The sequence below is a fragment of the Xenopus laevis genome, chromosome 8S (genome assembly GCF_017654675.1).
Source record: "Xenopus laevis strain J_2021 chromosome 8S, Xenopus_laevis_v10.1, whole genome shotgun sequence".
Classification (NCBI taxonomy): domain Eukaryota; kingdom Metazoa; phylum Chordata; class Amphibia; order Anura; family Pipidae; genus Xenopus; species Xenopus laevis.
Window position 1 is genome coordinate 53783151 of NC_054386.1, and position 15126 is coordinate 53798276.

The window sequence follows — 15126 nt, forward strand, 5'->3', positions numbered from 1 at the left end:
TTTATAAAACCTATGTACCCGCCCTTTTCAAATTGCCCTAAGCGTAAGAGTACTAATGAAGTTTAGCTAGGCAGAAATGAATGTTAGTGAAAGTTCGCTAGGAAATGCTCAGGCTGAAGAATTAACGCTAGCGAAACTTCATCAGCATTCGGCTGCAGAGAAACAACTTCGCATTTTAGTGAATTAGCGTATGCGCTGCAAAGTGTGGCGGAGCCTTCGCAGTTGAAAATTCGCCCTTAAGTGAATTTGCCCCTATGACTCCCAGCTGAGATGGCAGCGTATTGACCCATATGTTGAGTCGATACTAAGGTCTCCCTGACAGATACCAGATTGGGATGGTTTAAAAATTTCATTTGGTTAGACCTGAATATGGCCTGAAAGAGAGCTCTGTATGGATCTTCTAACCTGCCCAATCGAACAAACGACCGATCTCCGCCAGACGAAAAATGCCGGGACTCTCCACACACGGTCCGAATATTGTACGAATCCTCGATTCGTACGATCGGATCTTTGCGTCTATGGCCAACCTTAAAGTAGTTGCCAATTATCTCTAATACTTTGTGTTCACAAAGTTTGAAACTATTATATAGATGTCATCAGGGGCGCTCCGCCAATGAGGCGAGCGGAGACGCTCGCCTCAGGCGGCAGCGCCAGAGAGGATTCCAGGGGCGGCAAAAAGCCACTCTTGCACCTTTAAGAGCCGAGTTTCCGGAAATTTGGCTGTACTATTGCGAGAGAGTGCAATAGCGCTCTCGGCGCTAGTGTTCCTGCCTCCCCTCCCGACAGGTAAGCCGGCGAGGGGGGACGGCATTGCCTCAGGCAGCTCCTTCGACAGGATCAGTGCTGGATGTCATATATAGAATGTTGTAATATATAGCAATATTTTTGTAATTGTGGGAAACTAACCACCAAAGCCCTATTATTTTAAATCGCATGGGTGATTTCCCTTTCCTAGTCTTACAGGAAAAACAATGTAACTTTATTTCTGGAGAATGGGAGCCATAAAGAAAACAAGGGGTTAAGTCTGCAACTTGTGCCCCCTATAAAGATATATAAAGATAGGCTTGTTTGCTTAATATTGTGAAATAGGGTTTCTTTCACATTTGCAGATCCCACTATGCCACTTATCTTCCCAGTCCCTACTACTCTTAATGGGAAACATAAAGGGTTAAAGTAAAAATAATCTCCAAAAATGGAATCCCCATTCCCACAACATCACAAAACTATGCAAATCTCCAATAAGATTAAGAGCTAACTAACCAAAGTGGATCTCAAGGCCCCCCGTTGGACACATTAAAGTGAGGGGTTTCTTACCTATAACCAAACAACCCTGATGCACATTTTGCCTGGGGACCCAGGAGGCAGCCCAAGGGGTGTTTAATTGGTTAATCTTTTAGGGAAATCTTTGATTCTTCTTGTACCCTGGTACATAGGACTATAGAAATATGAGGGGGTCTTCTATTTATCACTTTTGTATGTCATTTTAATGGTGTGTGTATTTTTAATTGTTGGTATAATAAAGTGTGTCTATTGTTGATACATACCTGTATGAGCCCTCATTATGGACCAGGGCTAAGCAACTGCAGATAAGCATGGAAGCTATTATCAAGAATGCTTTGGGCCTGGGGTTTTCCGGATAAGGGATCTTTCCATAATTTAGATTTCTATACCTTAAGACTACTAAAAATAATTTAAACATTAATTAACCCCAATAGGATTATTTTCCTCCAATCAGGAATAATTATATATTAGTTTCAATCATGTACAAGGTACTGTCTTCTTATAACAGGGAATAAGAACATCATTTAAAAAATATGATTTGATTATTATGGACTATGTTGGATATGACCTTTCCAGATGACTGGTTTCCAGATAACAGATCCTATACCTGTGCCATAATGTAAACCAAATAAGTCTTTTTCCAAACCGTGATCTTGCTATATTTTAATACCAAAACTGTACATTTGAGGTATATGTGGCTTTTGAGTATTTAACTCTTGGGAGGTTATTCATCAAAATCCAAATTTATCTGATTTTTTTAAATGAAAAAAGTCCAACCAAACTAGAATCCACGATTTGACCTTATTTATTAATAAAATCACGATTTTATCAGGAAAAAACTCGATAAAATTTAGCAAAAATCCAAATCGTAAGTTTATTTTCAGATTTTTTTCCGGAATTGCTAGATTTTTTGAAGATTTTTGCCCAAAAAGCCCAAAATACTTAAATTTTCGGGCTAAATCCAGCGTAGACCACAAAAACTTCCAAATAGGATAGCGACCTCTCACATTGACTTATATACAACCTCGCCAGGTATGAGCTGGTGGATTCTCAGATTCAGACTTTTTGCAGCCTCGGGGTATAATACATTTCTTCACTAAAAATTTGGATTTTATAGTAAAAAAAACTTGAATTTTTTAATAAATAACCCCCTTAAAGCAAAGGCAAGCATAGTTAGCAAGTGTTGATGAGCAACGAGTTTTCTTATAGTGTCGAACAAACTCCAGGAATGTCAAATTTAAAGTGTCAGTATTTCTGATTTAGATCTGTAGTGTTTTAAGGGTTAAAAGCAAGGGAGAATCCACTTATATTCACTTCAATGTTTATTATAGCCCTTCTTTTATAAACCACAATGATTTCACAGAAATGATGCCCTGAAATTAACTGCGGCATATATTAGGTCTGCAATCGTTTTGAAGAACTAAATGAGTTTAACTTAGATTTTCCATCTTCCCCACCAGCCTAGCACTAAATTCACAATTAAGACAAAGGTGACGAAGGCAGCTCTGTCTAAACCTGCCCTAAAGTGTTTGGATTCATTGCCAGCTCTTTTATTTTTTTTGGATGAAAGCAGTCATTCTGGTAGCTACAGTTTTTACCCACTCACTAATCTGTCTCCCCAGAGTTAATGATCCAAATAGGATTTGCGCTGCTTCTTTCTCAGCCGTATTCCAGAAAAAATAACCCCAAGGTTACATTTATTTTTCTATTCCCCCCCCCCTTAATGTGACTTGCAAACAGAGCGTAATTTGAGAGCACAGAAGACTGTATAGGTGTACAACAGCAATTTTTGCAATGACAGTGCAGAGAGGGGATATGAGATCTGGGTGCTAATGAGCTGACACTGCAGAGGCTGTGAAGATCGAGTGAAATGCACTGCAATAGCACAGCACAAAAACACAGCTCCTTTCAACTAAATCTGATCTGAAGAGCCAAAGATAAAACCGTATAAGGGCCCTTAGGGCAGAGACACACGCTGCTGCTCGGGAGATTAGTCGCCCAGTGACATATATATATATGCAGCCCAGACCACACTGAGCATGTGCAGGGTCAGGCAAAGATGTTTAACAAAGTTACAAGATGACAACCCCCTGTGGCCAACTTTGAAAGCATAAATCATTTGTTTGATTAGCCTTTGTGGTGCAGTAAGTTCATGCTTATGTTTAGTATACAAAATACAGCATTTCTAGCCTTATTCTATTTTAGAATTTCCTTGTCCTTTAATTCCTGTCATAACCTGATTAATGAGGTCTAGAAAACTCGACTGGCAGCCAACTAGGACCAGCACCACCTGATCCGCAAACACCCGCCTTCCTAATAGACCCTTGCTGGCCAGCCAATTATGTCACAAAAGGAGTAGGGCGGGCAGGCTCGCACCCAGAAAACCGAGGGTCGGAAGCCAGCAGTGTAAAGTCGGAGAGAGCAGGGTTATCCGTCTGGCCCACACATCACTACGAGGGGCGCCCCTCCTAGACACAGGCCCTTGAAGGCCCTGGCTATACCCTTACCTTGTTAGGTCAGGGTATTGCCAGTATTCACAAGCATATGTCTATACAGAAATATTCTGATTAGCTAGGTTTACATTTTAAAAGCTGGTGTGCCAAACTGAAGTCTCTAGAATTTAACTCTAGATAACAGTGAGAATAATGTTGAGAGTCCATCATTTAATAAATGATTAGAAAGTGTTTGTTAAATGTTACAATATGTTCTATCACAATAGATTAAAAAATTACTACTACATGTATGAGACCTGTTATTTACAATGTTTGGAACCTGTTGTCCACAATGTTTGGAACCTGGGGTATTCCAGATAAAGGGCTCTATGCTTAATTTGGATCTCCATATTATTTATTTTTTATTAACATGTATTTATATAGTAAAAAAAAATAAAAATAATATGGAGATCCAAATTACGCATAGAGCCCTTATCTGGAATATTAAGATCATTTAAACACGAAATAAACGCAAAAGGATTGTTTTGCCTCCAATAAGGATTAATTATATCTTAGTCGGTATCAAGTACAAGGTACTGTTTTATTATCACAGAGACAAAGTTTCTTTGAATTATTTGATTAAAATGGAGTCCATGAAAGATGGTTGTCCCTTTATTTGGAATTTTATGGTTTACAGGTTTCTGGATAGCGAATCCCATATTGGTACTTTATATAGATTTAATATGATGTACAAACTCTTATGTTGATGTTTGTTAGACCTTAACAAATCTAGATATACCTGTCCTATACACAGAATAAAATAAGATTAATCTGCACCACAAGGGTTATCAAACCAAACTTCCCTCAGTGTTGCACACTACAAAACTGAAAGTTTTCTAGTTACTGGTGGAAGAGAAGCACCTATTCACAGTAAGAAGCATCAGTAAGCTTTCTATCTGAAAAACAATATACCTTTCAGGTATATTGAGTGTGCACTCAGCTAAAACTTGAGTGCACACAAAACCCTGTCTACCTGCCGTATGCATTGGAAAGCAACAAACTCAGATATTTTTTGCTGCCCTAGAACTTTTATCATTGTGCTTCTGAAACCTTGAAGCAATCTTCCAAGTCTCTTTTGTATTTTATCTACAAAGATCTGTTGTGTTTGTTTACAAAGCAGTATTAGCATCTGCAGACATCTGACTGTGGGCAATAAACTTCGCCCTGGACAACATTGATTAGTAATTCCAGCAATGAAGAGGACTGTGAAAGTATGAAGATCTTAAAGAGTTATGTAATATAAACCATAATATAAAGTTGTACCTCGGGGATGTGTTCAGCAACACTTCACACATCAATTTCCTAGGAATATTTATTATTTCATGTGGCCCATAGTAATGACTCAGGCACTGCAGAGAAGAACTCATTAAATATCACCATAAAATGATGATGTCTTGGAATTCCTTAGATTTAGTATGCTCATCAGCATATTCTATTGAATTGTGACCAGCAAAGGGAATAAAACATTTATGTAGCAAATGTGTGTACATATCCCAAATGTGAAAAACTGCATTTCCCCCCACTATGGAATGGCTGCGTGTCTTTGCCAGCTATTCATTTGTTATCATGTTATTTTAATTCATTGTTTCAACCTTTCCCTTTTATATTTTGTAGAAAAATGTGTATAGGATCTATTATCCAGAATGCTTGGGAACTAGCATCTATCTGTAATTTGGCCCTGAAGGTTTCTTCTATGGAAAAATATCCATCAACTCTTTCTTATTTCCACTATAAAACCCCTTTAACATTTTAGCAAGTTTGCTCTGTCTAAAAACATGCAGCTATTACAAAAAACAGCACATTTTGGAGCAAACCCTTTTTTTAAATAAATAAACAGTACAGTATTTCTTATTCTCTAAAATACCCTCATATCAGTGATCATGACCAATTCATGTTATGTGATGCACATAGTGGTGCATCTGCGGCTACATGGGTATCACTGCATTGTAATTGGCTGAAGTTTGTAATTCTGGGTACAGGTGAAAGTGACATAATTTAGATCTCTCTGCATAAAGTTTATATTTACCACTGTATGTTCATGACCAAAATGGTATTCCCAATCGTAAGCATAACCTACTACCGTAATGAATTATTTAGCACACAGATTTCAAACATGCAAACTACCGCTACAGGTATCCTCTGTCATGTCCTTTACTGGGAATGCTGGGCGCAGGAATTCCCCTTTTTCTGTCTGATATTTGATCTAAAAATTCCAATTCCATGGCAACTTGATGGGGCATTTACACTTGGCTCTTTCGAAACCTCTGCACTATTTCTACAAACACTATTTTTATTTAGAACCGTATTTAGGTTCATCTTGTAGGGGTCTCTGTCCCAAGTTACCCAATATGGAATCCATATTGTCTTGAGATTGAATAGGAGTTTGCAGGGAAAAGACTTACATATGTCAGCAGACACCAGGTCCTATAAATCAGGACTTCTGGTTTGATAAAATAAATTGCAGGCATTGCACAGAGAAATATGCTTTGTGTATTAAAATAGATTGTTTCTTTGGTGTTACTCACATGCATTGGTCACAGAGAAACTGTTGGATGAATCTAGATGGTCTACATGGTGGAACAGCTGAAACGGCCTCTCTGTGTTGTTTTGGTTGGTGTTGTGCAGCTGCACAGCAAATAAAAAAGCACTGTGCTCTTGTATTGTATTTCTCATGAAAAGTCCACCTGAAAATAATAAAGACAGTTATGCACAAGTTGTAGCAGAATGCAAGGTCTGTTCACTTTTGCTGCATGTCAGATTGTATGTGAAGGCCAATAGAAAACATGGGAGCTTAATTACATTTTGCCATAGTAAGGAATGGATGTATGTAAATGGACCAGAATACATGGAATTTGCTTTTCTTACAGCAGTGAAATGGTTAGGGAACAGGCTAAGCCCAAGCAGTGCACATCCCTGTGATATCTGCCGTGTTCCTTTTTAATGCAGTTTGCTGACTTCAGTTCTTCTCCAGCTCCCAGAAGGAAAAACAAGGGCAAAGAAAGTCAGCAGTGCTCAAGATGTGGCTGAATAGAATTGTGCTGGGTTATCTAAAGAGGTGAAAAGGCACCTATTTTCTCCTGCCTGCTGACGTTCACATAGCAAATACCTCCCCGATTCCCAATAATCACCCCCCCATCTACAAAAAGAAATATATCCCTCCACTATCCACGTTGACATGCAGCTAATTGGATGTCGATTAACTGCATGAAATCTCAATGGCAGGCCCGGAACTAGGGGTAGGCAGAGTAGGCACGTGCCTAGGGCTCAAAGCTGAGGGAGCGCCAGACACGTACCTGCTCTGTCGCCTACCCCGTGTCCGGTCCTGTCTCCCTAACTGGCGTCGGTAATTTCTGTTTTAAATGCGCTTGCGCGTAGTTTCGCACGCGTGCCGGCGCGTAGTTTCTCGCATGTGCGCCGGCGCACACTAAGCCGGCGCCGTTCCCGGCCAGGTTGCCTAGGGCGCCTGGCCGGGTTGGCCCGGCTCTGCTCAATGGAATTAGCAGATGAAATTAAAACTTCCTAAAACAATTACAAGTACCTTGGGATGAGACTCTGTACTCTGTACTTTCCCGAAATACATTAAAAAAATAGGTCATGTGAGGATATCACAATGTTATTCTTCCTTTAATAATTTCATCCCCTAGTCCAGTGATCCCCAACCAGTAGCTTGTGAGCAACATGTTGCTCTTCAACCCCTTAGATGTTGCTCTCCGTGTCCTTTAAAGCAGTTGCTAATTTTTGAATGCCAGGCTTGGAAGCAAGTTTTGGTTGCATAAAATCTAAGTATAGTGCCAATTAGAGCCTCCTGTAGACTGCCAGTTCATTAGGGGCTACCAAGTAGCCAATCAGAGCCCTTATTTGGCACCTTAATGGACTTTTTCATGCTTGCATTGCTCCCCAACTCCTTTTACATTTGAATGTGGCTCACGGGTAAAAAAAGGTTGGGGACCCCTGCCCTAGTCCTATAGGCCCCCCTCAGACGCCAGTCTTTAAACAAATAAAGAACACACATTTGTCCTTTTTATTTCATTATCCAAGTAATCACAACAAGCATCTGTCCTTAAAGTGGACCCGTCACCCAAAAAAATTATTCAAAATCCTATTTTATCACATTAGTCAAGCAAAATGAACTTTAATTACACTATATAAATTATTAGAATCTTGTTTCCTTCAGTCTGGGAATTCATAATTATAACAAGCAGGCAGGAGCCATTTTGTGGACACTGTTATTAAGACAAGCCTTGTATCATCTCAGAATCTTGTTTGTGCACCAGAATAGGGGACCTGAAGTCCATCCCCATGCCCTGGCTACACAATTAAACGGTGAAGAGAACGGGGGAATGTGGGGAGAGCAGTGACATCTAGAAAGTGCTGAATGGAAAGTGAAAGCAGTTGTCTGCCCCGCCTCTATGCCTAGGCATAGAGGTGGGGCAGACAATATTTGATTGACAGCTGAGATTTTTAAATGAGTTTACAACAGTTATGAATGCTTTAATAAAAAATCAAAATTGGATTTCATGTTTAATTTGAAAAGGACTTTTATTATACAGATTTTTGTGTCTGGGTGACGGGTCCACTTTAACCAAAAGGGGGTCTTCTCTTCTAACATGGGAATTATGGGTCAACAAACAAATTAGACAAATTATATTCTGAAATGTGTAACAGAATTACTGTTATTGTAATGGACAGGGTGCAAACTTCACCCTAAAGTTATACAGCATGAGCACACAGTTTGTTGAGCTCAGATTGGAAAGTGGAACTTTTTTGGCAAAGCAGTGATTACTTGCAGGATCTACAGAAATGATAAATATAGCGGTGATTCCAAGCACAGAAATTTTTAAAATCCCAAGCAATATGCAATTTCACTGATATTTTACTACAAGTTCTTCGTGATGCCATGGTTTCATATAGTGATGCATTAATCCTTGCAACTGGTCATTATGCAAGATAGAGTAGCGGCATTCTATAGCTCCACGATCTAAGTACTGCAGTTTACACTAGTTCAGGGATAGACACTGTGGTTACCAGAGAACGATGACTCCCATTCTCCCAGCATTCTCTTGCCAGCTCTGCTGGAAGTGGGAGGCTGGGAGTTGTTGTACCATAACAGCTGAATGGCTGAAGGCTGATTGATTCTGAGTTAATGTGAACAGCTCCAGAGGCTCCAGTGTTTCCTGATTTTGTGCTTAGCAATGCTCATTGAATTGCTGTGCCAAAAGCACTGTAAAGCTAGGGCAATAAAGTTTTTGCAGGAGTGCAAACTTCTGTTGGGCAGGGGCTGGAAGTAATGGATCTGAACTGTATTTTATTCACTTCCAGCTGCAGGTACATATGTTTCATCATTACTTTATCATTTAAGGAAAGGCAAACTGCAACAGGATGCATCATCTTAAAGGGGTGCATGCTTTTATCTCCTAATACTGAATCAGTGTATTATTTGCTACTTATATATTTACAGTATTGGCATAGAGGACATACATTCAGTACCCACATTGTAGGTCAGACATCACCCCCTTAAGATGGCGGTGTGTGTGTGAAGGGTTATGGGTGAGGTCATTTTAATGATTTTAATTTGACTGTCAAGCTAAAGCCATGGGTCGGGAGTTGGTAGGTTTACCATTGGTTCCTTGAACCCCAGGAGCAGTGCAGACAGCAGCCACTGAGAATCCCCAACAGCAGCCCTATGATATGGGAGATAGTAATACTGCGGGGAAACAATAATACAACACTATATGTTATTTTGCACCGACAGGTTGTGAAAATCACTTTGGGGAACACAACCTCTGCAGCACTGCGCGCAGACAGACACCTCTCCTTCTCGCATCGCCCTACCCCAAGATGAGCACAATGCGGATAGCAACAGTACCGGCGCTTTCCTGCCCATCCACCCAGGATCCACTGGGAGGTCTAGGAACTTTCCCGCAGTGTGCGCTACCATAATCGGCCCCTAAAGAAGAACTCTGCATCCCAGGCTGGGGACAGGCGCCGACCCCCCCCCCCCCACACACACACTTCTGCCATCATGTGCCCCTTTGCTTTGCATGCATCCTGATTTTATACCAACAAGCACTATAAGGAAAATAGTTATTCCTTTTCGTTATTGTTGCCCCTTTTACAATAACAGAAAAAGTTGTACTCGCTACTCGGGTCTAATGTGATCCCACACCTAAAATTAGGTTAGGTTATAAAGACAGGCGAGCAATACTACCAGCAATACACCCAGATGCCTGTACCATAATACAAATACACAATGCAGGACCGGGCAGGCTTGCGCTACTGCTTCTGCTCTGGGGTATCTGGGTGCATTTGCTACTTACCGATATTGATAGTGTTGGGAAACCCTCCACAGCTGTCGCCCACAATGCCCAGCAGCAGGAGGAAGACAGTCTGCACCTCGTTTTGCCCCATGCCCAGCTTTGCCAATTCAATTTCTAAAACGAAACTGAGCCCGCCGCTGCCGCCGCCCGGGGTCTGGAGTGAAAGGCTCTGCTTTTCCCTTGCCCCGCTCCCTCCTCTCTCTTTACAGAACCCTGGACAGTTCCATTGGCCGCTGGGCGCCTCGGATCCCAGTACAAGCGCTCCTTCTTCTCCTTACTATAGAAAGCCGGGGTACTTTCCCCCCGATGGTGCCGGAGGAAAACCAGAAAGGAAGGGAGAAGAGGAAGGAAAAAAATCTTGTGAAAAAAAGAGTCTTCCAATTGGACGGTAGGGGGTTATTGATGAAACTTGGTGTGACGCTGAATTAAAGCAGCATCATTCAGCTCGGCTTCACTGCAGCCCCGATAAGACTGCAAAGCACAAGCTCTGCATTTGTCTACAGCGAGATACAATCAGTAGGAGCACATCAGGCTCACGTGGAACACGGGCTAACCCATTCATTGCGCAGCTCAGCCGGGGACATGTCACTATGTCCCTGTCTCTCCCCCCCAACTACAGCTCAGGGGCTGCATTTCCACAAGTACTGGGGAGGGGGGCAGCTAAGGCGACACAAAAGGGCAAGATAAGCAATTTTATCCTCAAGAGCTGGGAGCTCACATTCAACATACACACACACGCTCATATAACAGCTTGCCCCCTCTCTCTCATGTACACATATCTATACACACCGGGCTGATACACACTTGCACAAAACCTCTCGCTTTCTGTGTCGCACACACACACATCTAACACATACAACGTATTTTTTTGTCACATGCACACTAACACACTAACTCACTAACATGCAACTCTCTCTGTCACACAAACACATATATACAGGAAAACACTGTCACACTTTCTCTTTTTGTCACACACACAAACACAATATTGGTCTTTGTTTTACACACACAGATATCTTCACAGACACATACCGGAATAACACAACACATCTCTGTCACTCACACAACCCACATATACATACACACAGGACCGCCATCAGAAATTGCAGGGCCCCATAAGACAAAATTTCCTGGGCCCCCTGAGCTGCGCCCACTGCAAGCCCCACCTACAGGTCCGCCCTCCCCACCACACAGAAAAAAACAAAAACAAAAAAAATATTGGTGGCTAGGGTTTCCACTGTTAATAAAAAATTAAAAGATATTGGTGGTCAGGGCCCCCCATAAAAAAACATTTGTGGCCAGGGCCCCCCCCATTAAAAAATATTGGTGGCTAGGACCCCACATGAGAAAAAAAATGGTGGCCAAAATTGGTGGTCAGGGCCCCCCCCCACACACATTATAAGAAAATTGGTGGCCAGGGCCCCTTAAACGTCCATGCCTTCCCGAAGTCAGCAGCTCTCAGAAACATGGGGGGCCCAGTTAATCAAGTAAGTGTGGCGTGGCCAGGCCCCCCTTACCCTCGGGGCCCCCTACAACTCTCCCCCCTGTCCCCCCCTGATGGCTGGCCTCCATACACACTCCCTCTGGCTCCCACACACAACACTTCACTCTCTCTTTTCTCTCTATCACACGTACAGTGTGTATGTTTTTCAGAGGACCACGTCCACAGATTAAAAATAAAATCAGGGAAACTGTAAAATAAGGGAAATATGTTAATTACACAAATGTCAACTCTCTAAAGGCAATAGGTACAGGATTTTTGAAACAGGGGTACTTTAACTGCAAACAATGCACCACACTGACACTGTGCCCCCTCTATAATACACATTTCAAAATGTACCCCTACAGTACTGGGTACAGAGCTTCTCCCATGTACACTCAGTGTAAGTGAAAGGAAAGCCGTAGAAAGAAATACAGGTATGGGATCAGTGACCCAGAAACCCATTATCCAGAAAGCTTCAAATTCCTTTTGCTCTGGAATAACAAAAACAGTAGCTTGTACTTGACCCAAATTAAAATATAATTAATCCTTACTGGAAGCAAAACCAGCTTATCGGGTTTATTTAATGTAACATGATTTTCTAGTAGAGTTAAGGTATGTAGAACCAAATTATGGATAGATTTTCCAGAAAATACCCATGTACATGAACATCAGACTTAAACAAATATCCAGCATCTACATGCTGTACTGAGCTGTAGCTGTAATGAAGAACAGCACTAAACTCTACTCCTGTTGTGCACATGTTGTGCAATTTGCTCAAGACTGTGCAACTCTTGCACAGGGCTGGATTTAAAGCTGGGGCTCACATAGGCCTCTTGCACCCCAGCACATTCACATTTCCCCCTTGCACCACCCACTTGTACCTTTCTCAACTAGTCCCAGCAGCTGCTATTGCTATTCAACAGATAAGATGCACAGGGACTTGGCGGTGGGAAATTCAAACAGTTGTCAGAATTTCCAGTCTCCAGTGCAGATGTGGATAGGCGGCTACATGCTACCCCAGTATCTTTGCCACCCCAGGCCTGGGCCTTTGTGGCCTGCTCACAAATCTGGTCCTGCTCCTGTATCATTTTGTAAGGAACTGGCCAGGAACCATCACACAGAGTTTATTTGAAGGAAAAAAGGTGACGTTGCTGGTTCTAATATGGCACCAGTGCTACAAGATAAGTAGAGGAACATTCAGAGTGTCTGAACACTAACCAAAGTAGCTGTTTTTAGTGAAAAAAATGCAGCATTTTGCTAGGAGAAAGTGTTCAATCAGTGGGAAAATTAAACAAAAAACACAGGAATAGCCTCAAAAGGATACACTGAAAATAGCGGGACTGTTAAAAAACAACATAATCTGGAGATGTATATTGGGGTTTGAGTGTAGCTCAGCACTATCACTTACACAATTTCACTTTCATACTATCTCTCTATCAAAGGCAGAGTTACACATACAAATGATTGCATACATGACACTGGCACAAATAATATCTCTATTTAGTACACACAAACTTACACATGTGACTCAAACAAAGCAATGCTTCCCTTATTCACAGCTTCTAACACACACTGTCCACACTGTCACATATTAACTACACACAAAGAAGATTTTCAGCTGCGTCCTCTATAGCTAATAAGAAAACCTCCTCCTCCCCTGCCACTCTCTTAGTTGCGGCAAGGAAGGGAGACTCAAGTCAGCACTGAGTGGGTGGAGGCAGGGAGGAGGCGGGAAGGGAAACGGACAAGAGGATGGGGATCGGAGTGCGCCGGGCCCCTCTGAAGATTCTTTTGCAGGGGCCCAGTGCACTCTAGTTATGTCACTGTTTATGAACCAATAACAACACTTCCGTGCCTGTAAGTCATTTTATAGAGACCTGCAAAATGTGCATTATCTTTGACTATGGAAGGATGCAAAGCTTATATAGCAATGGATGTATCAGTCAGTTTACTTGCATGCCAGCAGTGTATCTGATATCTCTTTGCATTGGAGGGCTGCTCATAGTATGATACATGTATACATCAACTACAGCCTTAAAAAACACAGTCCCTATTTATAAACAGTAACAAATGTAATTTAATTTCCATATTTCAATAACTACTTAATAAAAGTCTGATTTTCCAGGAAATTATTAATATTTGATGTATGTCACTAACAACATTGGATCATTCCAGACCATTTAAAAAATAAAAATAAATCTCACATTTTTAACAGTTAGATGAAATTTCTACTTTAATCCAGAGATGGTCCAAACCATTATTTCTTATGGGGCATTGGGCCACATTCAATTCAAGGAGAAAAGCTGTTTGCTACAGTAACAAATATAGTTTATATAAACAAACTGCTGTGTAGCCATGGGGAAGCCATTTAAAGCTGTAAAAGGAGAAAAGGCACAGGGTACACAGCAGATAACAGATACTCTCTGTAACATGCAATGGAATTCTTCAGAACTTATCTGTTATCTGCAATGTGTCCTGTGCTTGCATGGCTGCCCCCGTGGCTACACAGCAGCTTTTTTATATAAACAACAGTTGTTTTTCTGAAGCAAACACATCAGTTTTGCCAGTGCAGGGCACCAGTACATTATATTATATTTCCTTTTGGTGTTACTGTTCCTTTAACACCGGATTCGCTGGGCGGGTGTCCCTAGGCCGTGCGCTCCGCACGGTCCTAGCTCCCGCCCGCACTACCACACACTGGCGCAAAAGCGCCATTGTGCGAGTGCTGGAGCACTGGGGAGCACAGGCTCAAATCCGGGCCTGCCTTTAATACCACAAATGAGAGTTTAACTCTCACATATCGCATTATGGGCAGAGACATGCAAATTACTCCTTTATGTCCCTTTAGCCAACTATGCATATAGAACTGCTGGTTTTATAGCACAGATACAGCCTTATAGTTCAGAGCCATACTGTATATCCAAACTTGCAGACAGCTTGTTTCAATCTTGTTAGATCTCATTAGTGCAAGATATTAGAACATGACTTCTCAGTGGGTAGGACTTATGGAGTAGTGAAGCACTGGGTAAGCAAATAACTTCTGTTTTCAGAAGGCATTAAGTTGCATGTCTTACACATGAAGGGCTGTTTGGCTCATTTTTTGGCTCACCCTAACCAGGCTAGGTTCTCTGCTACTCTGCTGTGTGGCCAAAAAAGTAATTGGTCACAGCACTCACAGAATCACAAAGCCAACACTGTGATGTTAAAATGTAATATATGTGAAATATAATACAGCGATGGGATTTGTTATCCAGAAATCCATTATCCAGAAATCTCCGAATTACCGGAAGGTCCTGTATAGACTCCATTGTAATCAAATAATTCAAAATTTAAAAAATATATTCTCTTTTTCTCTGTAATAATAAAACTGTACTTGAGCATAAATAAGATATATAATTCTCATAAGAGACAAAACAATCCTATTGAGTCTATTTTATGTTTGAATTATTTTTTAGTAGTCTTATAGTATGGAGATCCAAGTTATGAAAAGACTGGAATACCCCAAGTCTGGATAACAGGTCTCATACCTGTATAATACATATGGAGAAATGTG

At 41.3% G+C, this 15126-nt stretch overlaps 1 protein-coding gene across 4 annotated transcripts in view; it reads right to left on the reverse strand.

Annotated features, from left to right (window-relative positions):
- gria3.S (glutamate receptor, ionotropic, AMPA 3 S homeolog) overlaps nucleotides 1–11169 on the reverse strand; it is a 227520-nt gene extending 216351 nt beyond the window's left edge. For 3 of the 4 annotated variants that reach the window (XM_041574732.1, XM_041574731.1, XM_041574734.1), the window contains exons 1-2: nucleotides 10091–11168; nucleotides 6299–6457 (exon numbers count right to left, since the gene is read on the reverse strand). In XM_041574732.1, coding sequence (XP_041430666.1) covers nucleotides 6299–6457; nucleotides 10091–10181 — 250 coding nt within the window. In that variant the 5' untranslated portion in view covers nucleotides 10182–11168. Of the gene's footprint in view, nucleotides 1–6298; nucleotides 6458–10090 lie in introns of all 4 variants that reach the window. The other variant, XM_041574733.1, reaches the window with a different exon arrangement.
- Between the last annotated feature and the right edge of the window lie 3957 nt (nucleotides 11170–15126).